The sequence below is a fragment of the Psammomys obesus genome, unplaced genomic scaffold (genome assembly GCF_907164565.1).
Source record: "Psammomys obesus unplaced genomic scaffold, mPsaObe1.curated_primary_1811, whole genome shotgun sequence".
NCBI classification, from domain to species: Eukaryota; Metazoa; Chordata; class Mammalia; order Rodentia; family Muridae; genus Psammomys; species Psammomys obesus.
The window spans coordinates 11,932,069-11,951,672 of NW_026590062.1; the positions used below are offsets into that span (position 1 = coordinate 11,932,069).

The 19,604-nt window shown below is 44.6% G+C and overlaps 1 protein-coding gene across 1 annotated transcript in view; it reads left to right on the top strand.

The window, feature by feature from the left end:
- Window positions 1-694: 694 nt before the first annotated feature.
- Window positions 695-19,604, top strand: part of Mlxip (MLX interacting protein) — a 63,631-nt gene continuing 44,721 nt past the window's right edge. Inside the window, exon 1 of the mRNA XM_055606161.1 lies at window positions 695-1,231. Coding sequence (XP_055462136.1) covers window positions 819-1,231 — 413 coding nt within the window. The 5' untranslated portion in view covers window positions 695-818. The remainder of the gene's footprint in view (window positions 1,232-19,604) is intronic.

Below are 19,604 nucleotides of genomic sequence, written 5' to 3' on the forward strand. Positions count from 1 at the left end.
CAAACTTCAAAACAATAGAGACAGTATTTTGATTTGTAGCTGAAGTTGCTGGGTCTGGAGGCAGACAGCTCGGCTCCTGCAGGAGTCCACCCTCCAAGAGCGGTGATGCCCCAGGGAACACGCCTTAAGCAGGGGGAGCCAATTTCTCCCTTCGGGAGGTGAGGACTCCAGGAGCCGTGCTCTCTCTCGGTCTTGCTGGCAGCCTAGGAACATCCCCGAGAGTTCAGGCGACTCAGTCTCCGCATCCACAAAACGGGACCGGTGGTCAGGAAGGCTTCTGAGGAGCCAGTTCCGGGTAGAGCGGCCGGGGCGGGGAAGGAGCCCCTCCCTGCCCACCACGTGGAGGGCCGTCCCCGCCCGCGGGGAGGCCTCCGGCGATCCCCAAGCTCCGGGTGTGGCGGAGGCGGGGCGGGGGCCGCGGCCGGACTCGTCGGAGGGAGACCCAACGCCGCCCCGCGCCCGGACTCTCTGAGGGGCGCGGCCTGGCCTTTTCTGTCCTCAAGCTCGCGGGCCAGCCGGGAGGGAAAAAGAGGACAAGCCCGGGGCCGGGCGTGGAGGCGTGGCCTCCGGCGCCTTTTTTTTTTTTTTTTTTTTTGTCCGCCTAGATAAGGAAAGATTCCCCTGCGCCTTTAAGATGTAGACGCGGGCATCCGATTGGCCGAGACGAGCCGTGACGTCACGAAGAGGCCGGCGCCCTGGCCTCTTCCCGGGCAGTCTGCGCGAGGGCCGTGCCCGGCCGGCGGCCCCTGGAGTTCCCTCAGCCTCTCCGCTCCACGTCGTCCCGGCTCCCGGGGGATGCCCCGGACCAGGTTCTCCTCATGGCTGCCGACGTTTTCATGTGTTCGCCGCGTCGGCCCCGCAGTCGGGGCCGCTCGGTGCTGCTCAAACCTCAGGTGCCCGAGGACGACGACGACTCGGACACAGACGAGCCGTCCCCGCCGCCCCCCTCCGGCGTGGCCACTTCAGCTCGGGCCCACGCGAGCGCCGCGCCGCTTCCGCCCCGGGCCGGTCCGGGCCGCGAAGAGCCTCCGCGCCGACAGCAGATCATCCACAGCGGCCACTTCATGGTCTCCTCGCCGCACCGCGAGCACCCGCCCAAGAAGGGCTATGATTTCGACACGGTCAACAAGCAGACGTGCCAGACCTATAGCTTCGGCAAGACCAGCTCCTGCCACCTGTCCATTGATGCTTCGCTCACCAAGCTCTTCGAGTGCATGACCCTGGCCTACAGGTAGGGACCCGGTGACGCCCCCACCCCACTCCCGGACCTGGCCGAGACCCATCTTCACTCCAGCCTCCCTTTGACCAAACCAGCGTGGCCCTTTGGCTTCACGCTGTCCCTTTGGGGGCAGCTTCTAGGACGATTTGTGGGTCTGGGGTCTCCAAGGTTGAGAGAGGCGTCAGGGTTCAGGCCTGTCGCCCCGTCAGCAGTGCCTGGCTTCTTCCGGCTTCATGTTCCCCATCCAGGCCCTCCCCTTCTCCAGTGCCCGTGGGTCACCGCTTTTGGACAAGAATTAGGTGTAGCTACAGGCTGCGTGTTGTTTTTCCTGGCTCTGTGGACCCCGTTCCCTCTACTGCTTTGTGTGTTTCCCAGCAACACCCAACGATTAAGATCACCTGTCCAGGGTTTCTAGGGCGCTGGCTGCACTATCTACCGATTGTGTAACGCATTGGAGCCTGTTTCCTTGTCTGTAAAGAGGGGTTGACGGTAGTATTGACCTACAGGGGGCTGTTCCAGGGAAGGATTGAGATAGGTAGGCGCTCCTTAAATGTTACTTTTCCTGCTGGTCCTTGCATCTGGAAGCCTGGGTGCTCTCCTAGTTCGTTTACTGGGAAGTTCTGAAGCAGGGCCCTTGGCGCACACAGGGCGACTTGTGGAGCCTTGGCTGCTGCAGTGCAGTCTATTTTCCTGGCAGGTTGGAAGGTTGTTTTGTTTTTGTTTTTGAGCCAGGGTCTCTTGTAGCCCAGGCTCTTCTCAAACTTGCTTTTGTAGCAGATGCTGGCGTTGAACTCTTCCTGACCCTCCTGCTCCCACTTCCTAAGTTTTGTGATTACAAACTACCATGCCCACCCAGGTCTAGCTAGAGGGTTTTCTGGCTGACCCTAAAACATTGTATGTGTGAGATGTCAGATTGTAGGGCTGACATCCCAGACACTGTTCTGAAACGGGGATCTGGCTTTGGACAGAGATATCTGTCATAGAAATGCCTTTCCTCCGAGGGTTAACCGTTCTTTCCAACCTCACACTCTTCCCCAGTGTGTCTGTTAGAGGTTCACTTTAGTTTTTCTGCCTCAGACACAGACCTTCTCTGAACTCCTGCTAGTGGCTGGAGCAGCCCAGCCGTGTAGGAGCTTCTGGTGGGAGAGATCCTTGCTGATGAGGCTTCTGGCTTTGGTGGCCTCCTGAGTCCTGCACATCTGGCAGCATAGGAAAAGTTTCCCAGTGACTGCAGAGACTGTGGAAAGAAGAGTAGGAACATTCCTAGTCCTGTTTGTGTTATCTTGAGACCTATGTATCCAGGAACTCACTGTACCACCTAGACTGGCCTCAACATTGCAGTAATCCTCCTGCTTTAGGCTCTCAAGGGTTGGGATTACAGGTGCTGCTATGACCAGACCTGTTTTGTTTTTTGCTTTTAATTAAATTTTAAAGTTAGTCTGAAAAATACAGGTTTTGATATGACATTTTTATTTGTAAGTATTACATTTTTTGGTTTTCTCATTGTTGTTTTGTTTTTTGATACTGGTCATACTGTTATCTGGGAGACTGGTTTTAAACTCATCGGTTCAAACAACCCTCCCTCCTCTCTCTCAAAGGTGGATAATCAGCCCTGATAAATCCAAATGAAAAGCATTACTCAGTTGCCTGAAGTTAAAATACTAGATAGTTGGCTCTGGATGGCATTTTCCCTCACTGGAATAAATGATTAGTCAACTTGTTCCTTTGTTATGTTTCTGAAATTCACCCTCGCCCCTGTTTCCTCTTGTGGAGGCTTTCCTGGTGGCTTATTCTTATAGCATAGCCCTTCCTTCTGTCACCTTTATGTGGCATATTGGTCAGTTTGTGCTCTGTTTCTTAGATCTTGCCAGTTTGAGCTGGCACTGAGCCTGTGAAGATACTCTGTTTTTAAACAGATGACAGTGGACTTGCAGTCCTGTGTACCCTTCAGACTCTTACTCTGATGCTTATATTGGATTCAGATTCAATTAGATTACAGTATAAATTATTCTGTGAGAAAGGCTTTTCAAATAAAACCAGAGGCAAAAGACAGGAATGTGTTTTATTAAGAGAACTTAATCCTCTTTAAAAAAAAAATGTAATATAAACTTCTGCACATATAGGGAGAGAAAGCTACTTGAGCCATTGGAGTCTCACTAGGCTAGGAAGGTCTCACTTAGTAAGCTCTGCCAAAGGAAAAAATAAACCAGTCTCCCTTTGTGCTTTGTTTGGATAACCCAAAAGATTATTAAATAACACTAATAGAGTAAACCCCCCCCCCCATTTCTTTCAGAAATATTTTGGCACCTGGCCATTACTGAGTTAATTTTGTTGATTGCAAGATGTATCACTAGCTTGGTGCAAGAAGCTTACTTTTCGTCTTTGGTATCTCCAGCTCCAAGAGCTCACTTGCTCTCATTGTCATTCCTCATGTCTACTCTAGTACTGCCCTAGGTTTACCGCTAAAGGTTCCCGAATGGGCTTTTAACTTCCTATAAAGATGCTCTTTGTGTCCGTGTGAGGCTGATGCGGCTTCACTGAGTTTAACTGGCAGTGTGGAGATTTGGTACACATTAACTGAGAAGCTACAGAAAGGTGGGTTTCTGAGTTCAGCTTAGCCATGGCCACCAGCTACTCTCAGAGAAGTAAGCTCCAAGTAGAGGAGGAAAGCAGACCCGGTTCAGAGCTGCTTTAGCTTGCCCTTGCATGGGGTCAGAGACTTCACTGTTTTTCCAGGTTTCTCCTGCTTGGGCTGGGAGGAAGGCCAGCTGGGTCTCCTCTGTGACTGTTTTTGGCCTAAGTTCTTTCTAATTCCAGCTTCCAGTCTGTTCCATGCGCTCTTGGGTCTACTGCCTGATTCCCTGGTACACTCTGTGCTTTTTTTTTTTTTTTTTTTTCTCCTTTTGTTTTGGTTTTGTTTCCTGTTAACTGCTACCTCCCAGCTGTTTCCAGATGAGGCTCAGCAGCTTTTTGGACAAGGAACCAAGTATAGGGGAAGTTGTGGGTTACTTTTCACCTGATCCAGAGTGGTCTCGGGACCATGAGCAGGACCAAGTAAAGGCTTCCCCCGCCCCCACCATTTTGGAGATGGATTTTGCTCTGTAGGTCAGGCTGGCTTGAAGCTCATTGCAATCCTCCTGCTTGGGGCTACCGGGCACTGTAACTGTCTGTGGGGTTGCAGTTTCTTCATGGATAGCTTTTTAAAAATCCATGTCCTTCCCACTCTGGTAAGTAGCCCCATGGGAAGGTATCTTGATTTGGTTCTAGAACATGTGCTCAATTCTGAGACTCCTTATAGGGAAAGAAATTGTTTCTCTTCAAGGCAAAGTTGTGTGACAGGTGACGGGAGAGCAGCCTGGCTTACCTTTCCTAAGCCGTCCTGGCACTGCTCTAGAGTGAAGTGGATAAAACTTCCCTGCAGGGTGGAAATGAAGATTAGCTGCGATAATGCCTGTGACTGTCTAGTACCTGGCAAATTACAGGCAAAGGAGGTTTATAAAATAAGTATAAAATGTGGATAATGCTGAATTTTAACTATCCTCAGTCAGCTAGGCTGGTAGTGCAAACCTATAATTCCAACCTATGAAAGGCTGAGGCAGGAACTTAATGAGTTCAAGGCTAGCCTGGGCAACCCTGTCAATAAACAAACACACTCAGACACCTATCAAGACTAAGAAAACAGTGTGTCTAATTGGAGTGAAGCTTTCAGATGCTGCCTGACAAATACTACATAGAAGCAGTCTTGATTCGGCTGGGTCTATGCAAGGCCGCCATGGTCAAGCTGTGCACTTTAGAACATGGTTCATCGTTCTTGCCCTTTTAACATTTTAAGGAATGTCATGCATGTACACCCCCCATACAGATTCTGAACACATCTAGTGTATAGTTTTTTTGTGGTTGGTTTTGCTTTCACTTCTCTTTTTGTTAACTTGTTTTGGTGTATATCAGAGAGTTGCAAGTGGCAAATTTTTTGAAAAAATTTTGTTTGTTTGTTTGTTTATTGTGTGTGTGTGTGTGTGTGTGTGTGTGTGTGTGTGTGTGTTGAGATCCAAGGGCAACTTGTAGATTTTTTTTTAATTCAACATATAGATCCCAAAATATCAAACTCAGATTGTCAGGCTTGGCAGCAAGGACCTTTTATCTGCAAAGCCATTTTGCTGGACCTGAAAATGGCCTTTTCTGTATTTAGGCTTTTTGGCAAGTGGCTGTTTAAGCTGATATTTTTCTTTTCTTTTGTTGTGGTTGTTTGTTATGTGTTTTTTTCTAGAGAAGTTTTTTTTTTTTGTTTGTTTGTTTGTTTGTTTTTGGTATAGTCTTGGCTGGCCTGGAACTAGTTCTGTAGATCCAGGTGGCCTCAAACTCACAGAGATCCCTGCCTCTGCCTCCCAAGTGGTGGGATTAAAGACGTGCTACTTTTTTTAATTATTATTTTTCTTTTTAGATTTTATTTTAATCATATGAGTGCTTTGACTGCATGAATGTCTGTGCACCTCATGTATGCCTGGTGCCTGAGGAAGTGGTAAGCCCCCATATGGGTGCTGGGACTTGAACCCAGGTCCTTCTCAAGAAAAAGTGCCTTTTACCACTGAACCAACTTTCCAACTCCACCATTTTTCTTTTTAAACATTTATTTTGTGTTTGTATATGTGTGTGTGTGTGAGGCTCAGATAACCTCTCAAGAGCTGCGTTTTCTCTGTCTCCACTTGTCAAGGTTGATGGCAAGTACCATTTTAAACCTCTGAACCAGCTTGCTGGCCCTTGAGAGTTTTAAACTAGGAACTGTAAGAGTCCTAGGATAGCTCTCTCTCACCCTCTTGCTCTCTTATTCTCTCCTGCTCTCCCCCTTTCTCTGTTGGAACGTTCCCTCCCTCCCCCCACCGTATATCTCTCCTCTCCTTCCTTTTCTCTTTCTGTCTCCATCCCATAAACCTCTTTCATATAAAGTAAATAAGTAAGTAAATAAATAAATAACTAAATAGAAGAGTCCTGGGATATGCTTTCAGTCTGTAGCCCCCACATGTGTACCCTATGCTCATGGCCCAGGGTAGAAAGCTGTGCCAGACTTGAGGACTTAGCAAAGACTAAAGACTTAGACTGCTGGGTCCTACAAATTTTAAGTGTATAGTAGAGAAGTCTTTCTCTTCGAGGCAAGGTCTCATATATACCAGGTTGGCCTTGTACTCATTTAGCTGAGGAAAAATAAAGCAACTGTCATTTTTTTTAATGTATGTATGTATGGTGTGTGTGTGCCCGTGTGTATATGTGAGTGCATGCAGGTGAATGTACAAATACATGCAAGTGTCTTGTGTACACGTTGATACTTGTGGCTGCCAGTACACTTGCTCCATGGTGCGTATGTGGAAGTCATTGGATCACTTCTGTTGTCCATCTGTCACCTTCTGTCTTGTTTAAGACACTGTTTCTTTCTTGCCACTGAGTATATGAGCCTAGCTGGCTTTCAGCTCTTGGGGCTTTTCCAGACTGCACTGTAGGTGAACTGGGATTATTATAGAATATTTTGTTTTACATGGGTCCTGGGAAGCGAACTCAGTCCTCACTCTTGCACACTGGGTGCTTTATCTCCTGAGCCATCTCTCCAATTCTAGTCTTTAACGTCTAATCCTTCTGCCTCCACCTCTGAATGCTGAGATCACAGGTTTGTGCTTCATATCTGTATTGTTTGTTTGCTTTTTTAATGTGGGCTGGGGCTCAAACCCAGGGCTTTGTGCCTGAGATCTAAATACTTTACTAACTGAGCTGCAGGTCCCACCAAAGGAATCTTATGACAGGCATGGTAATGAAAATCCTTTTATGATTCTGCTCCTATATCACGAATAAGCTGTTTTTCTTCTCTTTCTCTCTCTCGGTCTTTAATCATTAGACAGTGTGCTTACTATTACAGAGTGTGCACTGGCATCGGCTACAGAGACAATAATCTCAAAAAGCTCAGAAACCAGAGATGAGGGAACAGGCACAGTTAGTTTCAGGATAGATGGTAAGAATTGTGGTAACAGGGTGAGTCTGATTTAAAGGTGGTATTGGGAGGCATGTCCACACCAGACATTGTGTGTACGTGTGTGCCTGTGTGTGTATCCCCATATGGAGGTCAGAGAGCTTACAGAAGTTGTTTCTTTCTCTTCCTGGGAGTCTGTTCTCCCTTTTGACCATGTAGGTTGTCACACTTGGTGACAAATACCTTTATCAACCACGCTGTGTCACCAGCCTCAACAAAGACATGTTTAAGGGTGCTGTTAACCTGCCCGTCATACTGTCTAAATGGGCAACAATATACAAATGTCTCCCGTCCTACTGTCTCACTTCACGCTAACATTCCCTAAAGCACAGATCCATACAGCTATTTTCAAAAAACTGAAAGAAAGATAAGCAAGATTCAGCAAAGTTCATATTGTTGGATCCAAATTCTGGAGAGTCCTTTCTCAATTCAATATACATTTCTCAATCACATAGTCTGTGTTAGAGACTATTAGGCTCCACAGGGAAAGCAAAGGTGAAGATAGCAGGTAAATCAGGTCTGCATAACCACCATATACAAGGCTAAATCAAATAAGACTGTTGGCTTTCCAAAGGATGAGGTTCATTCACTTGGGGAAGTCTCATATTGAAGGAAGCATCAGATATAGCCAATGGGGATGAGTAGCCCAAGACATTCACCTTATCTGGGTTGTCCCAAGTGCCTTAGAGCAGGTAGGGGAACTGGCACCTGCATTTCCTCTACCAAGGAATTCTAGACTTTTGTGAGCAGATCTGGGGGAGTGGGACTGTTCAGCTCAAGAGACTTTTTCTGGTCTGAGGGTGTAGCTTAGCAGTTAAGGTAACTATCTAAAATACATAACACCCTGGGAATTAGGGCTGACAAGATAGTTCAGTGGATAAAAGTGCTTGCTGCCAAGCCTGAGATCCTGAGTTCAATCCCTGGGATCCACATGGTAGTAGGAGAGAACCTACTCCTACAAGCTGTCCTCTGACCTCTGTAGCAGGGATTGGCACATCCGTGGAGCTCACTGGCCAGCCACTCTAGCCAGTCAGTGATCTCTGAGTTCGGCAAGAAATTATCTCAAAAAATAAAGTGAGTATAGGGAGGAATTTAAAAAATAATAAGGTAGAGAGCAATGCAGGAAGATAATGGATACCAACCTCTGACCCCTGCATGCCTACACACACATGTGCATTTGTACCTATATGCACACACACACATGTACACACATGATTTAGCCAATGAGGATAAGTAGCCCAAGACTTTCACCTTTCTATCTGGGTTGTCCAAGGTGTCTTACAGCAGTAGAGGAACTGGCACCTTCATTTCCTCTACCAAGGAATTCTACACTTTTGTGAGCAGAAGTCCTTAACTTCTAAGTTCAAATTTATTTCTTTTTTATTTATTTTTTGAGGCAAGGTCTCATGGAGACCAGGCCGGCCTTGAAGTCAAAGATGGCCTTGAATTTCTGATTCTTTTGCTGTCATTTCCCAGGAGTGCTGTGTCTACAGGTGTCTACCACCCACACCTGGTTTATGCCAAATGAGTTACATTCTCAGCTTTCTTTTCCAGTTCTGTTAACCTTTCCTTACCCTTCTATGGAGCTGGCAATTAACTAGTAGACCCCACTTAAAATAGAAATTTGGTCCTGGACTGTTAAAGAAGAAAAGATAAGAGGAACATAGACTTCTTTTTAGGGAAGAGAATTCATGATTTCTGACAGTTAACTCAGGGAAGAAGGAATATACGCACGGAATCTGATGTCAACAAAAGTATCCACACATTGGTTGTGGACATGGACTGACAGACACAGACACACCGGGACACATGGACGTGGAGACGTGGACACGGACACACAATAAATAAATGTAACAACAACAAAAAGATGGTTATGCCCCAGTCCCTGGATCCTGTGAGTATGTTGTTACACAGTGAAGTGGATTTAAGGCTGCAGATGGAATTAAGTTTGCTGATCAGCTAAGATTATCCTGGATTATCCGAGTGGACCCATGGTAATTACAAGGGTTCTTAACAAGTGGAAGAGAGAGCTAGAGTGAGAACTGTAGGAAAAGGACTCATCCTGAACAAGAGGAGGGATACTGTGGGCTAAGGAATGGGGGTAGCCTTAAGAGAGGAGAGACAAGGAAGCAGCATTCCTAGCATTCTAGAAGGAATGCAGGGCTGTTGAATCTTGGCTTTAGCCCCATGCAACCTGAATTTGATATCTATCCTTGAGAATTATGAGGTAATAAATTTATTTTTTTTAAGTTATAGCACCAATAGGAAGCCAATACAGGTCGGCTTCAAAAATTTCTTCTCCCACCCCCACCTCTCTCTCTTTCTATATAGCCCTGGCTGTCCTGGAACTCACTACATAGACCAGACTGGCCTTGAACCCACAGAGATCTGCCTGCCTCTGCTGTTGCCTCTAGAGTGCTGGGATTAGAGATGTGCACCACCAAGCTCAGCTTTTTTTTTTCTTTTGAGCTAGGGTTTCTCTGTGTAGCCTTTGCTGTCCTGGACTTGCTTTGTAGACCAGCTGGTCTACAAAGCAGAGATCCCCCTGCTTCTGCCTCCCCAAGTGCTGGGATTACAGGCATGTACTACTGTGCTCAGCTTTTTTTTTTTTAAAACGTGTGTAAATATATGTGCATGTATATGTGTGGGTGTGAGGAGGCCTGGGAAGGATGTCAGGTGTCCTGCTCTATCACTCCCTTATTCCCTTGAGACAAAGTCTCTCACTGAACTTGGAGGCCAGAAAACCCTAACGATATGCCTGTCTCTGCGACTCACTGAAGTGCTCTTATGCTCTTACCCACTAAGCCACCTTCTAACACCTTCCCCCCGCTTCTTTTCTATTGACAGCTTTTCACTGACCTCATGTCCTCTTGTCTTGGTTGAGTAGTACTGAACTCAACCTAAGTTTCTTGAGAAAATGTTTTAACCTCTCTTTCACTCACTGAGCTTGGTGTGAGTGTCTTTAAGCCTTCTTTCTCCACAGAAGAGCTTGCAGCCCACCCTGTAATGATACTGAGTTACGCTGGAGGTATGGGCCCTGGTTCAGTGGGCTCTAGTGATAGGAGAGCCCTTGTCAAAGGAAATGCCTGCTAAGTGTATTGTGTCCTTGTTCTCTGCCTGGTGTACCTTCTGTAATAGGTATTGTAGAAAGTCAATCTGAATAATTGACCCCTGGGCTGCATGTGTTCTTGGTAAGGACTCTACCCTTGAGCATCATTTCCAGCCTTTCACCTTTTATTTTAAGACAGGGTCTCACTAAGTTGCCCAGAGCTTCTCCTGTCTCAGTTTTCCAAGTAACTAGGATTATAAGTCAAAGCCACCATCTGTAGCTTCAGTTTGGCATTTTTGTTTCTTTTTTTTTTTTTTTTTTTTTTTGAGACAGGGTCTCATGTAGTCCCTGCTGGCCTCTGAGGATGACCTTGAACAAGATTTTTTGCTTGTTTGTTTTGGTTGTTCAAGACAGGGTTTCTCTGTGTAGCCTTGGCTATCCTGGACTCACTTTGTAGACCAGGCTGGCCTCGAACTCGCAGAGATCCGCCTGCCTCTGCCTCCCTGAATGCTGGGATTACAGGTGTGTGCCACTGTGCCTGGCTACAAGGTTTATTTTTTGTTTTTAAAGTATGTGTTAGAAGTTGGGGGGGGGAGAGCAGAGGGAGAGAGAAGGAGTACATCTGTGTGTGTACACATGTGTGTACACTCAGGCCATGGGGCAGCCCTCCCTGCGTGTTGATTCTTGTCTTACACCATGTTTGGGACGCGTCTTTTGTCTCCCACTGCACATGCTAGGCTGCCAGACTTTGAGAGGGCTTCTGCCAAGGTTCTCCATCACAGCCTCATATCTTGCTGTAGGAGTGCTGGGGTCCCAGATGCTGACAGTTGTGCCAACTTCACAGGGATCCTTACATTTGCATGGCCAGCACTTCACCCACTGAGGCATCCTCAGTCTGACCTTGAAACCCTTCTTTAAATTTATATCTTGACTTTAACATTTTTTCTTCTTTTAGATTTATTTATATACATGGATATCTGTATATTATGTTGTGCCTGGTGCCCCTGTATGTCAGAAGAGTGTGTCAGATCCTCTGAAATTGTAGTCATGAATAGTTGTATATTGTCATGTAAGTGCTGGGAATGGAACTTGGGTTCTCTGGAAGAAGTACTTTTAAGCACTGAGCATCTCACCAGGCTTCTGACTTTGAATTCTTTTTTGTTTTTGAGACAGGGTCTTACTATATACATAGTCCTGGCTGTCCTGGAACTCCCTATGCAGACCAGGCTGGCCTTGAATCCACAGAGATCTGCCTGCCTCTGCTTCCTGAGTGCTGGGACTAAAGGCGTTGGCCACTATCCCTGGATGACTTTGAACTCCTAATCCTGTTTCAGTGTCCCAAGTATTGGGATTACTAGCATGAACCACCACATCCCAATGAATTTGACTTGTTTTGGAGGATCCCTGTAATGGCCCTTGAAAGATTCAGATTATTTGTTCTCCAGAATCCACTTACCTAATGGGTATAAAATGTGCAGTCCAGGCAACCAGTGTCTGGTGATCTTCTGTTGAAACTCCTCTGTGTGGTTAGAATTTCAGACCACAAAGTCTTGTGTTTCAGGCTGAGCTGTTTGGGTCACAAGCTTTAGGGACTCCTTGATGCCAGCCTGAGGAAGAGTGCTGGTTATTTTGCATCAATTCCAGCATGTCTTAGACTATCAGAGGGCCATGGAGACTGGAGCTAGAACTGGGTGGCCTTCATTCTCAGCAGGAGAGAGAACCTTTACTGTTCATCAAGAAGTGACTTTCCGGGTTAGGGATTTAGCTCAGTAGTAGAGCACTTGCTTAGCAAGCCCAGGGTCCTGGGTTCGGTTCTCAGCCCTGGAAGAACAAAAAAAAAAAAAAAAAAAAAAAAAAAAAGAAGTGACTTTCCTTGACAGTCTCACCCCTACTGAATTTCTTCTTTCTTGTCCTCTGCCAAAGGAACTTCTGCATCCTTGTGTTTGCATGGCCAGTGTTCCTATGCAGCTCTTGCTAAGCTTCCTGTCACCATGAGTGCTCATTGGCAGTTGTATTATTAAATTAACCCGGTAGTCTCCAATCTACATGTTTTATAAGAGGTAACCACTTCAGCCATAGAGCTGCAGTCTAGCTGTGATGCTGGTTTGTCTGCTGCTAGATGAGATGCTGCTAGATCAAGATACATGTTTCCCAACATGTATTCATGAGGATACAGTAGACGAATTAGCTATCTTTCTCCATTGTGAAGCTTCCTTTCTGGCAGGAGTCTGTAAGCATATTGGATTCTGTATTTGAGTGCCATTAACAACATAAAATAAAGGATAGTAAGTAAAAGGGATTTGGGAAGTTTGGGCAAGAACTTTGAGCTGCTCAGAGAAATATTCTAGGGAGGTGACATTTTAAGTTAACCTGAAATCTGAGTGGAAAATAGAAGCCAGCCATGGACAGTAAAAGATGCCAAGGTGGAGTAAGGATGGTGCATTTCAGCATTAGAATGACCAGAGGACCAGACAGATGTTGGACATAGACAGCGAAAAGAGAGGAGCTTGAAGAAGCAAAAGGCCTTGTGACTCATAGTGGGAATGAAGACATCATTCTCACTGAATTAGGAAAACTGATTTACCTACACAGGCAGCTCATTATGGCTAGGAGATTACCCCATAAAGGCCAGAGTTGAAATAAGCATCCCTCTTTTTTGAGACAGGGTCTCTGTATATAGACTATGGGTTTGTGAGGACTCACTCACTACATAGACCAGGCTGGCCTTGAACTCACAGACATCCGCCTAACTCTGCCTCCCCAAGTGCTGATATTATAGGCGTGAGCCACTGCGCCCAGCTAGAGGTCACTTTCTGAATAGTAGATATTCTCCTACTGCCATGTATCCTAATGATACTTTCATTTTTTGTGGTTTAGTTACAGAGAGATACCATTTAATCTCAAATTCTCTAAAGAAGCCTTAGCCTAGTGTGCTTGATGTGTTTAGTTAGATTGTACCATCAGAACCATCTAGAAGGAGGCCATGGAGAAGGGGTGACATCAGTAGTTCCAGAAGGGAACCTCAAATCTGAAACATAATTCCAGAAACAGAATTCCTTGTCTTTAGCCTTTGAGTCTTAGACGTGAAGATCCTGCTTGGGTAACAGTGAAGAGACTATCTCAGAGGTGGTAGGGGATAAATAAAGGATGGGGAACTGTGAATTGGAGAGGGAAAACCATGGGAAATTTTGATGGCATAGTTTCTCTGTTGAGAGCAAGGGGTCAGAGTTTTCTCTTAAGAGAGTCTAATAGCCCAAGTTGAAGGATGGTCAGTCCTTCTACCTCCTCCTCCTCCTCCTGAGTGCCAGCATTATGGACACCATACTCAGCTCCAGTGTGATGTTGGGACTGAGTCCTTGTGCTTGCTAGACAAGCACTGTATCCCTTAGTGCTGCCCTACCCCTTACACTGGCTACTAAAACAGAATATTGTTATATTAGTTTGCTGTTTTCCAATTGCATAGCAGGGCTTTCAAAATTGCCTCTTTTGTTCTTTAAATTATCAGGCAGATCTCTGCCTTGTGGAACTCTTTCATCTGTAGTCAGACAAGTATTTTTTTCTTAAACAATGCTATGGGGTATAATATACAGACTATAACATGCACCTGTGTTAAGCTTGCAGCTCAGGGAATGTTCCTCTTACTAGTCTTATCAGTATCACAGTACAGTTTCAGGGAATCCCATCACTCAGTATGATCATTCAAGACCCTTTATATTGAATTCGAGTTTTCACCACCCTCCAGGCCATTGTTAGACTGTCTTTATAGATTTGTCTTTTCTAGAATTACCCTAACTTTGTGATCATGTGATATGTGGGCTTCTGTGTCTGGCTGCTTCTTTGACTTAGTGTGCTTTTGTGTAGGAATCTTACTTCAGAACATGGCTGCTCTGGCGAGAGAGCACATCCAAAGCCCTAGGTCTGAGTTGATCTGGCTGGAATACAAACACATCTTTAATCCAGGAGACAGAGACAAGCAGATCTGAGCTCAAGGCCAGCCTGGTATAGAGTAAGTTTCAGGTAAAGAAAAGCTTAGGTCCAGGCATGGTGATAATGCCTTCAGTCCCAAACAATGAAGGTAAAGATAGTTTGTAGAAGGAAGCACCCATGTTTGAAAGTGATGCCTAATTGAGTGGCAGAAAAGGTGACAAGTCAGAGAAAGATTTGACAGAATAGAATATGCCCAACTCACCAGAAGAGAAAGGAAAGGGAAGCTACTTAAAGGAAGCTACAGAGAGAGGAGGCAGTTTTACCAGGACAGTAATAGGCAGATTGCAGAGAACTCACGTAAAAACCGAATGAGCCAGAGAATGAGAAGGAGCCAAGAGATTAGAGCATATTGAATAAATAAGGTGAGAGAGGAATTTGAGCCAAAACAGCTGAGTTGGACCAGCCAGCTTAGAGCTCAGAAAACAAGTAAGAGTGAGTTTATTAAGCAGTAAGTCTCCAAGGCTGAAAATATTCTAAGGCTAGATTAGATTGTACAGAGGCTAGAAGCTTCCAGGACTAGGCCTAGGTTAGCAGACAGAGCCAGTAAGCCTCAGAAACAACAATTGAAACAAGTGAATAAAAGTTTCTTTCACATGCTTTCTTTTTCCTTTTATTATTATTTTTTCTTCAATTTCTGACACACTCCCGTGTAGCCCAGTTTGGCCTCCATCTCAATAAGTATGTAGCCCAAGTATAAATGAACTCCCGATCCTCCTGTACCTATCTACCAAGTGCTGAGATTACAAGATACATGGCCATACCTGGCTTAACATGTTTTAAAGGTAATCTGTGTTGTAGATGTGCATACAGTTTATTCTTTCTCAAGGCTAAATAGTATTCCATTCATAGATATACCATTTTAAAAATTGTTTTTATATGTCTGGGTGTATGTTCATGTATAACTGGTGCCTGTGGAGAACAGAAGAAAACATTAGATCCCTTGGAACTGGAGTTACGGGGAGTTGTTAGCCACCATGTGGGTACTGGTAATTGAAACTGGGTTTTTTGGAAGAGCAGCTAGTGCTCTTGCTAAGCCATCTCTCTGGCCCAATATACCACTTGCTTATCTATTCATGGACATACTTTTCTCTTTCTCTCTCCCCTTCTCTGAATCTGTTTCACTGTATGACCCAGACTGGCTTGAACTTAAATGTTCCTCCTGCCTTAGCCTCCTAAATACTGGGGTTGTAGACATGAGCTACGATGCCTGATGATAGACTTTTCTGTTGTTAGACAGACAAGGTCTCAACTATGTAGCTCTGGTTAGCCTAAAATTCATTATGTAGATCTGGCCGGCCTCAAACTCAGAAAGATCCTCTGCTTCTTTTGTGTTGCTATTAAAGACATGCACCACCATGCCTGGCTGCAAACACATTTTGTTTTTAAGTTTTATTTTGTATGTGTATATGTATTTGCACATGCAGGATGGAAGTCAGAAGCTGATGTCAAGGGTGTGCCTTTATTGCTCTCTACCATATTTTTTGAGGAAGGGTATTTCTCTGAACCTAGAATCTGTTGGTTTGGATAGACTAGCTGTCATATGAGCACTAGAGTTCTTATTGCCACTCCCCAGTGCTCTGATTATAGGTGTGTAGTGCCCTTGTAGAGCCTTTTTATGTGGGTGTTGGGAATCAAACTCAACTCCTTGTGTTTGGTGTGGCAGACACCTCCCCAAATGGACAATCTTTTCAGTGCATTTGACAACATGTTTTTGAGAGAATTTGGAAGTACTTCATTATTTGAATATTGACTTTCCATTTTCTTTACCACTGTTCTCTTATGGAATCAGGTAGGAAACTTCTTACAGGGTGAAGATAGAAGCGTGTGGAATATTAGACTAGAAACCTTAGGACAGTGTGGCCCTGGGTAGGGACATTTCACCTAGCTCATGATGTCAAGGGAGAGAATTGAGCAAGACAGACTAGAATCATGGTTACCAAACTTATTTTTCTTCCATAGACCTTAGTTTTTGAGTGATAGTATTCTAGGAACAGATTGTTCAGTATTGAAAAGTATGGGGTGGAGAGATGCCTTTGTGCTTAAACACTCGCTGTGCTTCCAGAGGACCTGGATTTGATTTTCAGCACCCACATGGCAACTTACATAACTCCAGTTCGAGGGGGTCTGATGCCCTCTTTTGGCCTCCTCAGGGACCTGCATACATCTAGTGTACAGGCATAAATAAAGGCAAAAAACACTCCTATGCATACAATAATAAAATACATATTAAAAAAACAAAGAAGAAAGCTGGGTACCAGTGGCACACACCTGTAATCCCAGCACTTGGGGAGGCAGAGGCAGGCTCATCTTTGTGAGTTCAAGGCCAGCCCAGCCTGGTCTACAAAGTCCAGGACAGCCAAGGCTACACAGAAAAACTCTATGCCAAAAAACCGAATGGGGGAGAAAAAAAGTGGGATAGGAGAAATAGTATGTGGTTAAAGAACACAGGCTACTCTGCCAAAGGACCCAGATTGAATTCCCAGCACTGACATGGTAGATTACAACCTTCTTTTCCAGGGGATCTGACACCCTTTCCAGTCTCCATAGGCATGAGGCATACACACATAGTACAGTTACATAATGCAGACAAAACACCACTATATACAAAATAAAATTTAAATAAGGAAATCGTAAGAAAAGAAGTAACTACTATGTAGAACAACATGGTTTAACTTAAGAACCCTGTGAAATAAAACAAATTTAAGGGTAGAGTGCTTAGATAGCATTCATTAAGCCCTTGGGTTGAGCTCCAGTACTGTATACACTGGACATGGGGCAAATGCCTCTAATCCTAGCATTCTGGGAACAGAGGTAGAAGGATCAAATGTTTAAGGTCATCTTTGGCTACATAGAAAGTTTGGGCCCAACCTGGGCTCATGAGAACCTGCCTTAAAAAAAAAAAAAAGCTTTAAGCCGATGTAGCGGTACACGCCTTTAATCCCAGCACTTGGGGAGGCAGAGGCAGGCAGATATCTGTGAGGCTAGCCCAGCCTGGTCTACAAAGTGAGTCCAGGACAGCCAAGGCTACAAAGAGAAACCCTGTCTTGAAAAACCAAAAAAAAAAAAAAAAAAGTTTTAAAAATTTGACTCAACATAATATAGTAACTCAGAAGAATATCTGATTCCATTTATATGCAATTCTAAATTGGGCTAACCTAATATGGCATAAAACAAGGAAGGTCAGTACTGTAAGCCAGGAGCAAAGCACAGGCTGTAATGCCAGTACTCTGGATGATCCAGAGTTCAAGGCTAGCCTAAATCATATAGGATGTTCGAGGGCAGCCTATGCTACATGAGGCTTTCTTAAAGAAAAAGAAAAACTAGTACTTGCTTCTGAAGGACCTTAGAGACAGATGCTGACTGGGAGAAAACATCAGAGGTGTTTCTGGATGATGCTGATTTATAGCTTATTTGTTATTGTTTTGATTGTTCTCTACCTTTTATTTTTTATTTTTTGTACTGGTGTGTGTGTGTGCATTACATTGTAACCTAGGCTAGTCTAGAACTCAAGAGCCTCTTTCCTCCTCACAAGTGTTGGGGTGTGCTTGGCCATTAAGAAGGAAAAAGAAAACCGTTTATATTTCTTCATATTTTAATATTATAGATAAAGAATCTTGTTTGGGGCATGCAGGACTAGATGTTTTCAGAATGTCAGTAACTAGAAATTCATGATCCTGTTCTCAGTCTACACAGTCAGTGCAGGAATAGTTGGGAAATGACCTTGTCTGAAGCTTCCCCTAGAACAGAGGCGTGGGAATTGGTTTCTAAGTCTTGCACATGAGCTTGCCAAATACTGTCTGTAAAGTTATCCCTTTACGACCTTTCTCTTAATATTGTTTATCTGGGTCAAAAGTCACAAACTTACATCTCCACAAGGACCAGGATATAAAGCAGTCCATCCCTAAGATTAAGAGGCTCTCTGCTATTTTTTTTTTCTTGTCTTTTTTGGAAGTCATAGCTAAAGGGAAATATTTATTAGGAATATATATAAGCTACAGTAGACTTGGTCTCAGTGATGAGAAGGCAACAGGAAGAGGTGGGAACCAAGGCAAACTCTTGGCCTAAGAGCAGTTGCCACTCAGTTCCAGGTGCTATTTGCTATTTGGGGATGTGAGCTCAGTGTTACATCTGGCATATTTGAAAAGTTGGAAGAATAAATTTGGGTTGCTTTTTTTCCTTTCAGAATTGAACTCTGTCACTGCACAGGTCCAGAAATCCAGACTTTATTGAGGACTGCACTTTACATTTTTATTTTTGTTGTAATTTAAGTTTAGTTATTAGATATTAGTTACTTGGGAGGACTGAGTTCCATGTGGGCTGAATATAGGTTAGATTTAAATGTGGGGGTGTTGTCTCGAGACACGGTTTCTCTCTGTAGCCCTGGCTGGCCTGGACTTGCTTTGTACACCAGGCTGGCCTGGACTTTACAGAGGTCCACCTGCCTCTGCCTCCTGAGTAGATTTAAATATTTTGACTCTTGACCTAAATGGTAAAGGTAGTGTGCTGTTTGCTACCATTTGGCATTGGCACAAGGACCATTCTGTAGAGGCCCTTACTGTTTTATGTACCTTCTTGCTTTGTTTGAAATCACAGGACCATAATCTCCTGATAATAAATCTAAGACTGTCTAGTGAAGCCCAGAGATACCGTGCTCTTCAGAGGCCACTACACTGAGTTAGGAGGCGCTGAAGCTATGGTCTTGCCCTAGAGATGGAAGGCTCACCCCTTCTTGTCAAATCGTTGGACTCTAGGTTAATCCTGTCTTCACATATCTCTCACCCTCATGGCCGTCTGTGACTAGAGTAGGGTGGCCACAACTTGGACTTCCTTTGGTCACAGTTGAAACAAAGCTGTCATTTTAAAGTTAGGCTGTCACTGTGCATGGGTCTGTCTATCCATGCAGTTGTGTTTAGGGTGATTTCATAGCAGTGGGTGTACCCTCTCAGGGCCACCTTGGCATATGCCTGACTGTACATTCACTTGTGCAGCCACCTTGGGTAGGTTCCTTAGGCTTTCCATCCATTTGCTTTTCTCTCTCTCCGATCTGACTTATAATGATGTTGGCATATATCTTTATGATCTACAAATGCCATTACTTCTGCTTCTGAGACTTTTAAAATAGAATTTGTTTTTATCAGAGATATAGCACTTTCTCTACCAACACATGTTCACTGAATGCTGGGGAGTTTGGCTGAGTTTGGCTGCATTTTCAGGCCTCTTTCCATCTTAACTCATCATTATTTCTCTGTATCCATAGAATTTCATTTTTCATTTATCTGTCTGTCTATCTATCTATCTATCTATCTATCTATCTATCTATCTATCTATCTATCTAT